This window comes from Neovison vison, chromosome 7, assembly GCF_020171115.1.
Source record: "Neovison vison isolate M4711 chromosome 7, ASM_NN_V1, whole genome shotgun sequence".
Lineage (NCBI taxonomy): Eukaryota > Metazoa > Chordata > Mammalia > Carnivora > Mustelidae > Neogale > Neogale vison.
The window spans coordinates 196,245,151-196,260,409 of NC_058097.1; the positions used below are offsets into that span (position 1 = coordinate 196,245,151).

The window sequence follows — 15,259 nt, forward strand, 5'->3', positions numbered from 1 at the left end:
AGCTATATTTGCACAATGACATGAGCTCTTGTTATCTGTGTTTTTCCTGATACCACTAACATGAAAACTGTTGATTAGCAAACATTGCTTTATTGAAGCTTATGTGATTCGGAATATCTTTTCAACCCTTTCAGACTTCATAGCAATCTTGACTTTGTCCTCAGTGTATCAGTCAGGATAGGGGCCACGCGATGTCTGTGGAGAGAATCTTGGACTTTGTCAACACGCAGACTTTTCATTTTGTACCTTATGGAGACAGGAATCACATTCATTGAATGAAATCATCGGCATCCATTCTTCTCTACCTAAATAAAGGTTTTAGTTAGCTTCACCTGATATCCATATCTTCACATGACCAGTAACTAATAGCATAGAGAAAGGTGTCCAGTCAGGGTCAAGGCTCTGACCTTCTTCCTTCAATTGGTCTTTCAGTGGTAATCTCTGCATTTCTGCTACCTGCATTGAGAATAAATTCTGGAAGTCATTTTGTATATGTAGATAAAGATCAGGAGCTCTTTTCACTGGATCTGGAAATCCTTGCAACAATGAGCGAGTCATCTGTTTTCTGTGTCATAAATGAATCTGTCCAAATTGACTGCAAAGATTATTAGCCATATTTCTGCTAATGTGGCACTCACAGTATTTATCTTAGGCTGACATACATCTGCAAGAGACTCAGAAAACCACTCTTATTTCACAGTCTTTAAACTGACAAATGATTATACATGTGTGTGCATGACATTTAAAAGAAAAGTGGGCCACCTGGGTGGTCACAGGGAATATGCAACTAATATGATAAAATTATGATAAACACAAGAAGTATTTCAGGGATCAGATCTCATTATAGCATCACCGTCTATGTTGCCTGATACAATAGTAGTCAACAAAAGAAGATCCAAACAAGCTTTTGTCCTTACATTGTTTTATTTTTCCATTTTCCATCTGCATGCTTACAGGTTACAGAAGCATATCCTCACATCTGTACTTCTGTCTCAGGTGTTATAGTGTAAGACTGTGTCCTTCTTCTTAAGATTTTTGTAGAATGAGAGCTGAGACAGCAAGCCTTGATAAGGACTTCCTGAAACCTATTTCAGGAAAAATAATGCAGAAAGCTGTAAGTAATCCAAAGCATCATTCAGAATCATTTCACCTAAATCCTCAAAGTTTTATTCCCATCCTATTCCTAAAGGTATATCCTGGCCTCCAAAGTCTATCCCACACTACCGAGTTGCTGTTATTTAATACATAGGCCCCAGAGTGGGCACCGTAGAGGTCAATGTCGGTCCCTACATTGCCAAGTTATCCGGGGATCCAGCTACATGTCATGGTGTGTGTGAACATTTTCCAGCTTATTTTTCTGTGTCCACAGAATTTAAAGAAGGTAAAGGAAAAAGAAAATCTATCCGTTAAAAGATATTCAAGATGACACAAACTAAGGAGAGATATGAGTTTGTGACTCTCCTTTTCTGTCTTGAATGTGGAAAAATTAGCCTGGCTATTTCTGGAAACTTAGCTACTTATGAGAGTCTAGAAATTTAATCTGTGCCTGTTGGACATGTAATATATATTTGGATGTGTGTGATTTTATGTCTGTCTATACATAAATGTGTAGAGATTTCACAAGAGAATATACCTAAGATTTTCTACATGTATGGGGGGGAGATCATTGTGTTTTCCAAAAATGTATTTAGCATTCTTTTTTAAGACACTTCTGTGAGGTTAAATCTACATTTTCTCTCTTATTGCTTTAAAAAAATCATTTGTATTTATCTGAGCAAACCGTTGTCGATTTGTGACTTTATTTTTCTTTCTTTTTTAAAAAAATTTTATTTTATTTAAATTCAATTGATTAACATAGGGTTGTGACCTTATTTTTCAAGGTTATTTTCATCTCTGTGTGGCCAGATTCTAAGACCTGGTCAAGCCAAATAAGAAAAATTACTGTGAACCACTCCTAAATAACTCACTTAAAATAAATGTGTGTCTGTTTCTTTTTTTCTTTTCCTGCCCCTTAGAATGCACACACAGGGACTGGAATTGAAATAACAGGCAAGGGTACAGACATGAAATTCATAGGCTGAAGAGACTAAGACTGTTCAACCATCCCTGATTTTCCAAAGATATTTTCTTTTCATAAGCTCAAAGGCCAACACTGCAAAACCCAGAACTGTTTGACATCTGAAACAATTCCCAGATCTCCCTGCACCCTCAGGAAGTGAGGTATAAAAATCAAACAACCCCCCCCAAAAAGGGAAAACTCCTCGATACCCAGAGGATAGTAAATAAAGGGCTATTTCATAAGTGAGCAGAGGAGAAAGCCACACATTGCTTGGATTTCTCAAAATCAGATAATTCCTATGGATGGGCAACATTAAGGTTATCAATGACTTGTTTATGAAAGTGGAGATGTTATTATTATTATTAAATTTTATTTTAGTGCAAAAGGTGCTTTTTTTTTTTTTAAAGAAAAAAGACTTTATTTATTTATTTGTTTATTTGACAGAGTGAGAGCACAAGCAGGGGGAACAATGGAGGAAGAGGGAGAAGCAGACTCCCTGCTGAGCAGAGAGGCCAACACTGGGCTCCATCCCAGGATCTGGAGATCACAAACCCAGCCAAAGGCAGATGCTTAACCATCTGAGCCACCCAGCCTCCCCCCAAAAAGTGCTTTTATTTTAGCACAGGAATGGCCCCATGGGCAGAAAGAGTTGCAGGGAGATTGTGAGGTATGACTGATTGATTGTTATTATTTTTAATACTCCTACATTTTAGTTTTGAGTGGAAGCAAGTGCAGTTAATAAGATTTCCACTTCATAACTTCTTAAATAACAGATAAGTAGTTCCAGAATTGTAGGGGAAAAGGGAAAATCACTCAAAAATCCTGCACTTTGAGCCAAGTATAAAAATGCATGAGGGGTGCCTGGGTGGCTCAGTGGGTTAAGCCTCTGCTTTTAGCTCATGTCATGATCTCAGGGTCCTGGGATCGAGCCCCGCATGGGGCTCTCTATTCAGCAGGGAGCCTGCTTCCCCTTCTCTCTCTCTCTGCCCACCTCCCTGCCTACTTGTGATCTCTCTCTGTCAAAATAAATAAATAAAATTTTAAAAAAATGCATGAGACTTTCATTTTTCCAAGCATTTTCCACCTTGATGAGTGGAGAAGTGCATTCACTTTGGGGGAGGAAAGCTGAACATGACATTTGGGTGGCCAGGGAACACAATGTGAAAGGAAATACTGGTTGTCTACCAATTTTCAATATCGTCTGCCTCCTTGAATAGCAGAACTCCTCGGTTTAACTTACACAAACAACTGCCTAGCTAACGACTAAATTATGCAATTTCCCTTGTAATTGTGTGTGGCCACATGACAAAGATCTGGGCGTATATTGCAGACATAAAGGAAAGAGCCCGAAAAAGCAACTTCTACCCATAAAGGAAAGCCACACAACTTAGGAGGTTCAAGTTACACTATGAGGTGTGGACTGCCTGCTTGTGAGCTGTTACAAGAAAGGAAAATTAAAGGACAACTTTAAGGCATTTTGGAGGTAGTCTGAGTTTACAGCATCAACCTCACAGTAGTATCATCGATCTCTTCATAGGGTAATACTACTAATCATGCTTTGAGTTATTTAAGGGAAGGACTTATTTTTGTCTCCTTGCCATGTTACACAGTTCAATACAGAAGTAGGGATGCTGTGTGTGTTAAATACACAAATCAATGAATCCATAAGCTAAACAAAAAATGGTGTCAACATGGGTGGAAGTTTCTAGTTATCCTAGGCATCCATCAGTGTGCTGTAAAGTGTGGTCAGCCTATACAGAGAGGTCCTCAGAAATTCTATAGCACCTGTTTCGTCTCTGTTCCACTCCAAAATTATACAAATAATCACAGCCCAGATCCCTCAATAATCAACTGCACCTTCATGCTCTCAAAAACAGCTACTAACCCGGGGGAGCCTGGGTGGCTCAGTGGGTTAAGCCTCCGCCTTCGGCTCAGGTCATGATCCCAGGATCCTGGGATGGAGCCCTACATTGGGCTCTCTGCTTAGCAGGGAGCCTGCTTCCCTTCCTCTCTCTCTGCCTGCCTCTCTGTCTACTTGTGATCTCTGTCAAATAAATAAATAAAATCTTAAAAAACAAAACAAAACAAAACAAAAAAACAGCTACTTACCTGATCAGTTCTCTCGCCACCTGCATTATAGGTGAGTATGGATAGGGAAAGCGTAATTGAAAATTGCAAACAGTTTAGTATTATGAGTATAACCATGAGACCCTGTTAAAGAGAATACAGTTTGATTGAGTTGGGTTTTACTCCCATAGCCTTACAAAAACCTCTCTCCCAGACCTCCCCCTTAGGACTTTGGAGGGGACCATCTTCACATTACATAAAATGGTGATACCAGGTTGGATCTGAATTTAAAAATATAATGTGGTGCTTTTGAAGAAGAACTGAATTTCAGAGGGAAAAAAATTTAAAAAGCCAGTGTTCCTATAAATTTTAACAGAACAGTGATTACATTAAAAAAAAATAGCCATGGTTACTTTCCTGTGTCCACAATGATTGCTTTATAAGTTACTATTTTAATATTGTTCATTCTCAGATAGTAAAAAATATGCAATGTCGACAAGGGCAAATCTTTTCAGTGGATAGGGGATTCAAGGAGAAACGGTAAGGGATCCAAATACCCGTCCTGACTCTGGTCTCCTAACTAAAACCAGAAATCTCTTAGAGTCAAAGGCTTTTTTATAATTTATCTGAAAGATGTGAAATTGTCCATAAGGCCAAAAATGGTGTCTCAAAAATGTTGTCAGTCCTTTTTAGCAGATGTGTGGTAGCTGGCAATTGTGATCTTAATCTGCTTTTACTTGGACCAGGGGCAGCTTCCCATGTGCTTATTTGCAATCTATCTTTGCCAAAGTGTCTTTTCTATCATTTACCCATTTTTTTTCAACTTTTATATAGAAATAATTATAGGAAGCTACAGGCAGTTGCTAAGAGAGCACAAGGTGATTCCATTTACCCTTACCCACTCTCCTCCAATGGCAGTAACCAACGTGTCCATGGTGCAACATCAAAACCAGAAAATTAACATTGGTGTAACGTGTGTGTATGTGTGTGGTTCTGTGAGATTGTATAACATGTGTGGCTTTGTGGCAACCACCACCATGATTAAGGCACAATATCATTTCATCTCCACAACGATATCCCTCTTTCCTTCTGCCATCGCTAACCCCTGCTCATCACGAATCTGTTGTCTGCTATAATGTTGCCATCTGGAGAATGTCATGCAAACGGAATCATACAGTATGTGATATTTGGAGACTGGCTTTTCACTCAGCATCCTCCTCTTGAGATCCCAAGAAGTTGTTTTTATGAATGAGGGGTTCGTTCCTTCTATTTACAGAGTTGTGTTCTGTTGTATGAGTGTATCATGATTAAATCATTGATCTCCAAGTGTCTGGAGAGCACTTGCTTGTTACCAATCTTTGTAAGTAGCTGCTCTGAGGATATGAAGCTTCTCTGAAGAACCAAGAACAGATTATGCGTGGAATTCAGTTTTTATCTTTCTGAGACTTCTGTACAGGAGTGAGACTATGTATCTTTGGTTTTTTAGAAAATTGATAAACTCTTTTCCTGAGGGTTATTTTCCAGAGTACCATTTTCTCTCTCCACTGGCAATGGATGAAGGTTCCAGCTTTTCTGCATTCAGTGTTGTCACTATTTTTTTTAAATTTTATATATTGTGTTAGGGAGGTAGTCATACCTTGTCATAGTCTTAATGTGCATTTACCTAAAGAACAGTCATGTTAAATGTCTTTTCATGTCTGATTTGACCCATGCGCATATTTTCTTCTGCAAAGCATCTCTTTCATATCGTTTGCCCTCTTTTGAATTGGATTGTTGGTGATTTGTTCTTGTGCATTATTTCTGTATTCCAGATGTATGCTCCAGGGGCCAGTCCTTTGGCAAACATGTGTTTTGCAACCATTTTGTTCCAGTCCGTTTTTCTTTTCATTTTTATTTTATGAGTTCAATCCTATTTTGTTCATTCCCCCCCCCAAATCATCTTTATCGTTATAAATCACCTTTTTTTTTTGGTCTTTTTAAAAATTTTTTTCTTTTTTTAAAATTTTTTATTTTTTCAATGTAACAGTATTCATTATTTTTGCACCACACCCAGTGCTCCATGCAATCTGTGCCCTTTCCAATACCCACCACCTGGATCCCCCAACCTCCCATCCCCCGCCCCTTCATAACCCCCAGATTGTTTTTCAGAGTCCATAGTCTCTCATGGTTCACCTCCTCTTCCAATTTCCCTCAACTCCCTTCTCCTCTCCATCTCCCCTTGTCCTCCATGCTATTTGTTATGCTCCACAAATAAGTGAAACCATATGATAATTGACTCTCTCTGCTTGATTTAGTCCACTCAGCATAATCTCTTCCAGTCCTGTTCATGTTGCTACAAAAGTTGGGTATTCATCCTTTTTGATGGAGGCATAATACTCGATAGTGTATATGGACCACATCTCCTTATCTATTCGTCCGTTGAAGGGCATCTTGGTTCTTTCCACAGTTTGGCGACCGTGGCCATTGCTGCTATAAACATTGGGGTACAGATGGCCCTTCTTTTCACTACATCTGTATCTTTGGGGTAAATACCCAGTAGTGCAATGGCAGGGTCATAGGGAAGCTCTATTTTTAATTTCTTGAGGAATCTCCATACTGTTCTTCAAAGAGGCTGCACCAACTTGCATTCCCACCAACAGTGTAAGAGGGTTCCCCTTTCTCCACATCTCCTCCAACACATGTTGTTTCCTGTCTTGCTAATTTTGGCCATTCTAAGTGGTGTAAGGTAGTATCTCAATGTGGTTTTAATTTGAATCTCCCTGATGGCTAGTGGTGATGAACATCTTTTCATGTGTCTGATAGCCATTTGTATGTTATCCCTAGTTGTATACTTTATTCTAAAATCTACTGTGATAGTAGTTCACAGACCCACTTTCTTTTCATGATATGCTTTTTTCTTTCCTTTACTTCAAATACACCTGTCTCTGTAAATTTATAGTGTATTTCTTATAGGGAACACAGAGCTTGGTCTTTTTTTTTTTTTTTAACCCAATCTGTCCATCTCTGGCTTTCATTTTGGCTACTTATATTTCCTGTGATCACTTATATGGTTAGCCTTGAGACTTTCACCTTATTATTTATTTTATCCTATCTTTATTTTTATTTCCATTTCTCTGCTTGCTGCCTTCTTTTGGATTAATTACGAATTTTTGTGATCTCAGATGATCTCCTATTTTTGCTTATTAGATATAATTCCTTGTGCTATTATCGTGGTTGCTTTAGGGTGTGTAATATATATATTTAAACATAAATTAATTTTATTTTTAAATTTTAATTTTAACATAATTAAAAATAATAATCTATATTCAATCGATAGTATAACACTTTATCTGTTAATATAAGAACCCTATAATCATATATACTCCACCCTCGTGGACTGGATGCTTTTGTTATTTTAGACGTGATTTATACATATTTTTAAGTACCCCAGATACATTGCTATTATTTTTGTTTAAAGGATCAATTATCTTTGAAAGATATTTAAATAACACAGAATTCTTATAAATTTATTCATTTTGTCACTATTTATGGTGTTTGTGCCTTAGATGCTCATCTCCATCTGGCTATATTTTTCTTCTTCTTGAAGAACTTAACACTTTTTTTGTAATGTAGGTCTCTGGTGATAAATTATTTTCACCTTTGCATATCTTCAAACATGTTTATTGGGCCGTCACGTTGAAAGATATTTTCACTGGACATGGAATTTAAGAGGGAAAATTTTTTTCTTTCGGTATTTTAAAATTTTGCTTCACTCTGTCCTCCTTTGTGTTGTTTCTGATATGAAATCTGCTGTCGTTGAATGTACGATAGGTATTCCCCCACCCCCGCCCCGTTGCTTTTCAGATTTTCTTTCAATCATTGATTTTGAGAAATTCACTATGATGTGCCTTGATATAGTTTGTTTTCTTTCTTTCTTTCTTTCTTTTTAAGATTATTTATTTATTTGACAGAGATCACAAGTGGCAGAGGGGCAGGCTGAGAGAGAAAAGAGGAAGCAGGCTCCCCACTGAGCAGAGAGCGGGATGTGGGGCTCAATCCCAGGACTCTGGGATCATGACATGAGCCAAAGGCAAAGGCTTTAACCCACTGAGCCACCCAGATGCCCCTTGTTTGTTTTCTTACGCCCAGAGCTCATTCAGTTTCTTGGGTTCTGTGAGTATACAAGTTTTAAGAAATTTTGGAAAAACTTACCCAACACTTCTTCAAATATTTTTTTCTGTCCCACATTCCCTTTCTGTGGGGAACCCCAATTACATGTCTCTTTAATAACTTGTAGTTATTTCATTGTTCACTGATGCTCTTTTAATGTTTTCACATTTATTTTGTGTCTATCTTTTTCACTTTGGAGAGTTTTTGATATTTTTTCTTCAAGGTCATTAATGGTGTTTTATTAGTATTTTTTTTCTTGAATGTTTATTCTGTCCTTAATCCTATCAGCCAGTGTTTCTTTTCAAACATCCAATAGTTTTCTTACTTTTTTGTTTGTTTGTTTTAAGTAGGCTCCCTGCCTGGTGTGAGGCCTAGTGTGGGGCTTGAAGCTACAACCCTGAGATACAGACCTGAGCTAAGATGAAGAGCTGGATGCTCAAACACTGTGCCACCCGGGTTCCCCACACATGGTAGTTTTCTTCTCTAGAAGTTTGATGTGGGACTTCTAAGAAAATATTTTCCATGTCTGTACCTAACTGTTCAAAGTATGGAATGCAGCATAATGTAACTCTTAACATCATTGCTGCTAATTCTAACATCTGTGTCTTTTGTAAGTCTGTTTCAATAGATTTATTTTGTTATGGAACATATTACTCTGGTTCTTTGTATGTCTGGCAAAGTTTTTATTTTTTTATTTATTTTATTTTTTTAAAAGATTTTATTTATTTATTTGACAGAGGGAGATCACAAGTAGGCAGAGAGGCAGGCAGAGAGAGAGAGGAGGAAGCAGGCTCCCTGCTGAGCAGAGAGCCCGATGCGGGACTTGATCCCAGGACCCGGAGATCATGACCCAAGCTGAAGGCAGCGGCTTAACCCACTGAGCCACCCAGGCGCCCTCTGGCAATGTTTTTATTAAATGTGAGACGTTGTACTTTTATCATGTTGGATATAGGATCTTTTTACAGGCTGACAGGTAGCAACAGACATTGTACCTGGTCTTATGTGAATGTTGGGTACTGTTCCCTCTAATCATTTGGGGTTATCCTTTCTCTGCCTTCAGGTATTCTTTCATGAGCATGCACTGATAAGTACTGCAATTATTATTTAAAGGGAAGCTACTGTATATATCTGGAATTATCTCTGTTTGCAGATCTCTCTTCTCAAGTGCTCTGCCCTGCAAACTCCAGATGCTTTGGTTTCTCCTGATTCTCAACTTCCCCCATCTCTACAACTCTGAGAGTTCCTGCTTCCACCTGGATTCTCCAACCCTGTGCTGTGGCCAGAAACGCTCGTAAGTCAGTACATGGGAATAGTCATTAGGCTTGCTTCATTTGTCTATCATCCCCAGGAATTGAATTCTTTGTCACTGTCAATATCCAGTGTCTTGAAAATCATTGTTTCATATACTTCATGTATTTCATCTCTTTCCTGAGTTTTTATATTCATATATTTCATATATTTCTTGAGTTTTATTGGTGGTGGTGTTTCCAGTCAAAGTCCCTATTATTCCAACTTGTCCAGAACGAGTAATCCTCCAATCTTCTTATTTTTGTTAAAAAGAAATTTCCCCAAGTATAATATATAGTTCTCTTCTTCTTCCTTAGATAGTCAATCTCCCATTCTTCCACATGACTGTAAAGTAGAAGGTCTGCTCATGGGTACTGGTAATGTAGATAAAATATAAATCCTGAAGGCAATGTTACTCTATTTATTGTTTTTAATTGTGTAAGTAATGCATACTTATTATAGAAAATTTGTGGAAGAATTAATGTAAAGTAAACAATGGAAATCACCACAGTCATGGTGGTGAAATAAATAATAACATTGGTCCAATTGTTGGCCATTTTTCCTGAAGGTATTCAACCGGGATAAAGGAATATTGGGCTTTCTGCCCTGGTAATGCTCGTATGGAATGGAAATATTTTGCCTCTTGTTAAAAGGACATCAAATTTAGGCAGAAATTATGAATAAACCTCAAGTGAAGGATTTTTTTTTTTAAAGACTTGTGCCTGTGCTATCCGATCTCCTGATTCTGGGCCTCAGAAGTTGTCAGGCTTTTCAGCATTCAGAAGAAAAATACTTACAGTTGCAACTGATTTGATACCAGGACATAAATCTCTGTTACAGTCCAGGAAGATGATTTTTATTAAGTTGTTGGAGAGAAGAATTCCAACGTCGGAAACAGTTGTGCTAAGAGTGTTAGCTCTCACGTTTCCTCTCAGCTGAAATACAAAAAAAAAAGTCGATTCACCGAAAATATTCAGGACCCTTTACTTCTATGTTCTTTTTTTTTCTATTTTTTTTTATTTATTTTCAGCATAACAGTATTCATTGTTTTTTGTACCACACCCAGTGCTCCATGCAATCTGTGCCCTCTCTAATAAAGATTTATGTATTTATTCTAGAGACAGTGAGCTCGTGACTGAGGGCAGGGAGGGGCAGAGGGAGAGGGAGAGAATCTCAAACAGGTGTGCTGAGTGCAGAACCCCACATGTGGCACTCTATCCCACACCCTGAGATCAGGGCCTGAGCCTAAATCAAGAATCAGATGCTTCATCCACTGAGCCACCCAGATACTCCTTTTCCATGTTCTTAGAGGCCTTCATAAGCCTTTCCCAGGAGAGATACTCACTTCCGGCCAAATTAAATGGAAACCTGCAAAGGAGCAAAGGGAAGCTGGAGGCAATTGACCACTGAATAAAATGTGCCATAGGCAACATCAGAGTTGTGGGTCTTTGTGACTTCCCTTCCCTGCTCTGGGTGGGCCCAAATAGAAGTCTACCTCGATCAAGACTAAAGGCATCCCTTTCTTTGTATCAACTTCATTCATGACCCTGAGGTCAATCTCCAGTTTTACTTGCTGAGAATTGTATTCTGAAACTCCAAGGGAAATATATCTTATCTAAACCTGAGAGAGCTTCTGATTGTGTCCAGATCTGAGGTGAACAGATGACGTTGTGGAAAGAAAAGATATTTGTATTTGTCCTCAAATGTACTGAAAAACATGGAACTTCTGGCTCACCGGGCTTTGAATAAGGTATCAGAGTGGGAGATAGCCACACACTATTAATAAATGAAATATGAATTAACGAATACTTTACCAGAGCTTTTGTTCGCTTCTTTGCAGACACGACTGTCACTGATTCAGAAAAGATAAACTGCTCATGAGAGAGAAATGGGTGTATTAGCACTGCTTCCTGGACATCGTCCATCCCTAAAGGACCAACTTCATCCTTAATGGGTATTCCTTCCCTATGAAAATCCCTTCAAAACATTGAATAGAGCAGATTATTGAATTGTATAAAGTACATGACTACATTTTCCTGGCTGTCTTCACATCCTTATGAAAATAACTGACAATATTTAAAGGTAAAAAATCTTTATCTAAAATAGATGGGTGAAATCAAAGGGAACTTGTGAGCATTTTAATCGAAGGTGGAGAAAAATGGAAGAGAGAGCTAGATATAAAGTTATTTTGAGTTTCAGACAAGGGATCATATGCACTCATGCAACATGATATTCATCTCGGTAATTTTGTCCAGGAAAACAGAGAAGTTGAAACGAGTAGTTCACCACCTCACCATCATCTTCAACATTTCAATGCCCCTTGCACTTTTGAAGCTAAGTCAGTGGATGAACCAGGGATTATCAAATAACCCAACCCAATACAGTTTCCTAAAGCAAGTGATCAGGATTTTGCTGTATGGCTTTATGCCACACACCTATAATTTTTTAAAAATTTTTAAATTTTTTATAAACATATAATGTATTATTAGCCCCAGGGATACAGGTCTGTAAATCGCCAGGTTTACACACTTCCCAGCACTCACCATAGCACACACGCTCCCCAATGTCCATAACCCCACCCCTTCTCTCTACCCCCCTCCCCCAGGCCACCCTCAGTTTGTTTTGTGATGGTAGGAGTCTCTTACGGTTTTTCTCCCTCCTGATCCCATCTTGTTTCATTTATTCTTTTCCTACTCCCCAAACCCCCCACATTGCATCTCCACTTCCTTACATCAGGGAGATCATATGATAGTTGTCTTTCTCCGATTGAATTATTTCACTAAGCATAATACCCTCTAGTTCCATCCACGTCGTCACAAATGGCAAGATTTCATTTCTTTTGATGGCTGCATGGTATTCCAATATATATATATATATATATATATATCACATCTTCTTTATCCATCCATCTGTTGATGGACATCTAGGTTCTTTCCACAGTTTGGCTATTGTAGACATTGCTGCTATAAACACTCAGGTGCATGTGTCCCTTCGGATCACAACACTTGTATCTTTAAGGTAAATACCCAGTAGTGCAATTGCTGGGTCGTAAGGTAGCTCTATTTTCAACTTTTTGAGGAACCTCCATGCTGTTTTCCAGAGTGGTTGCACCAGCTTGCATTCCCACCAACAGTGTAGGAGGGTTCCCCTTTCTCCACATCCTCACCAGCCTCTGTCATTTCCTGACTTTTTAATTTTAGCCATTTTGACTGCACACCTAGAATTTAATAAGAATCCCCAACACATAGACCTTAAAGCTCACATTATAATGAAATATCTAGAATGGCTGAATCTGAATACTGAATCTCCAATGAACATGTTTGAAAACTCTGCAGCATTTGCAGGAGGCTAATGCATAACTGGATGGACGACTGAATAAAAACTTAATTGACTATTGATTATTTTAGACACAAGTCAGATATACTTACAGATAAAGCTGCCCATATAGGAAAGCCTATCTTAAATGAGTAGAAACTGATTTTTTGTCTTCTGTAATGGAGAACCATAATTCCAATAATCCCATAGAAGACGAAGGTCACACCAGTCAGAATCTGAGCCACCTGGATAAAAGACAGAACAGAATAAAATAGACATCAGTGAACATTCCAAGAGAGATTTCTTGGTTCAAACATAGAGGTCACCCATGGACTAGACCCTCAGAGGTCACTAATTCTACCCCTGAAACTAATAATACACTCCATGTTAACTAAATTGAATGCAAATTAAAAAAAATAATAATACTCACCACCTGGTACCCCAACCTCCCACCCCCACGGCTTGCATGGAGCACTGGGTGTGGTGAAAAAAAAATGAATAATGTTTTTCTGAAAATAAGTAAATTAAAAAAAAAAAAATAAGGAGCTCTTAAGTAAAGCCCAGTACAGAGGCATCTGCTTCCTCTAGTGACAACAGCTAAAATAGTATCACTGTGACCCCTTTCCTTCTCTTCCTGGGCATCAACCCAGCAGGTGTATGCTGGCATCCATCATGGCCTTCTCAGTGGGATTCCCAGCACTCTACTCTACCACCTCCAGGCAACTCAGCCACCACGACCACCCAGGGTTAAACAAAACTTCCAGTCTCTCCTAAGCAAAAACTTCCACCTGGCTGAACCTCACTTAACCCGCCGTTGTTTGAGATTTTCCTTCAAAAATCTCTGCAGCTTGTTTGGTATGTATTCTGAGGTATCAGATGTTACAGACCTCCCTACCTTGGTTTTCATTTGAGGAAATATCCACAGTTATCCCATTGGAACCCACAGTTTCTCTCATTCTGTAAAGAAACCATCTGTTAGCAGCATTGGATTCACTACTCACTACTCACTGCTCACTATTCACAATACTCTGTGCTCTTCCATGAGAAATATAGTAGGGAAGTACACACTAGTGTTCCTGTCTCTGCAGACTTTATAGCTCACAAATCAAAAGAGTCTTAAGCCAAGCCATGTTTGTCTAAGATATCAGATCCCAACACTATGACCACACTAGGTCCCTAGTAGCAAAAGTAGGAAAAATAAGGAGAAAGAAAATGATGGAGCCTTAGAAATGTCATTTTTCAGGAGTCTGGGACGTTTTTTAGGTTATAGAACTATGTCACTCTTGTGTCTGGTTTTGAAAAAGAGTTCTTTGTGGATTAGGCAGCAAGATGGCCCAGAAAGAACTATTTCATGTTTTAGCAGGTATTGTGCTGCTTTTGTGTGTGTGTGTGTGTGTGTGTGTGTGTGAGACCAAGGAACATTCCTTATTAAGGATATATTACATTTTGTTTATCCACATCATTCAATGGGCATTTTCGTTGTATCCACTTTTTGGTGATTATGAATCATGCTGCTATAAAGATTAATGTGCAAATTTTTATATGTCCCTATGATTTTAATTCTCTTGGGTGTAGACATGGAGTAGAATTGCTGATCATAGGATGATCCTGTGTTTAACCATGTCAAGGACTGCCAAACCGTTTTCCAGAGTGGGTCAGCCATTTTCCATTCCCACCCGCAGCGTGCGACAATTCCGGTTTCTCCACGTTGGCTAACCTTTTGATTATAACCATTCTAGGGAATGGAAAGTGGTATAGCTTTGTGATCTTGAACTGCATTTCCCTGTGACTAATGATTTTGAACATCTTTTCATACATTTATGTCCATTTATATATCTTCTTTGGAGAAATGTATATTCCACTCCTTTGCACATTTAAAAATTGTGTCATTTGTCTTTTTAGTCTTGATGTACAAGAATTCCTTATATATCCTATAGACAAGTCCCTTATCTGATATATGGTTTGCAAATATTTCTTTCCTATTCTGTGGGTGATTTTCACTTTCTTGATGGTCTCTGAAGCCTAACTTTGATTGTGATGAAGTCCACTTGATCTATTTTTCTTCTGTTTCACATATTTTTTGTGTGTGGTATTTTGTCATATCTCTAAGAACCCATTGTTAAGCCCAATGTCATGATGATTTACTCCTACGTTTTTCTAAAATTGTTGTAATTTTAGCTTTTAAATTTAGATTTTTAACCCATTTTGGATTCTTTTTTATTTACGGTATGAGCTAAGGGCCCAAATTCATTATTTTGCACAGGGCTATCTAGTTGTTTCCAACGCTATTTGTTGAAAAGGCTATTCTTCCGACATTGAATGGTTTAGGCACTCTTGTCACAGATCAGTTGACTGTGAACAGACACATGAACTCACTTCTGG

General features: G+C 38.4%; 1 protein-coding gene across 1 annotated transcript; it reads right to left on the reverse strand.

Moving 5' to 3' along the window:
* Nucleotides 1–918: 918 nt before the first annotated feature.
* LOC122913683 (high affinity immunoglobulin epsilon receptor subunit beta-like) lies at nt 919–14,540 on the reverse strand. The gene is made up of 6 exons (XM_044260331.1): nt 14,517–14,540; nt 12,991–13,122; nt 11,377–11,433; nt 10,360–10,497; nt 4,169–4,270; nt 919–1,085 (listed from the first exon to the last, which is right to left on the reverse strand). The coding sequence occupies exons 1-6, from the start codon at nt 14,538–14,540 to the stop codon at nt 993–995; spliced, it is 546 nt and encodes a 181-aa protein (XP_044116266.1). The 3' UTR covers nt 919–992.
* Between the last annotated feature and the right edge of the window lie 719 nt (nt 14,541–15,259).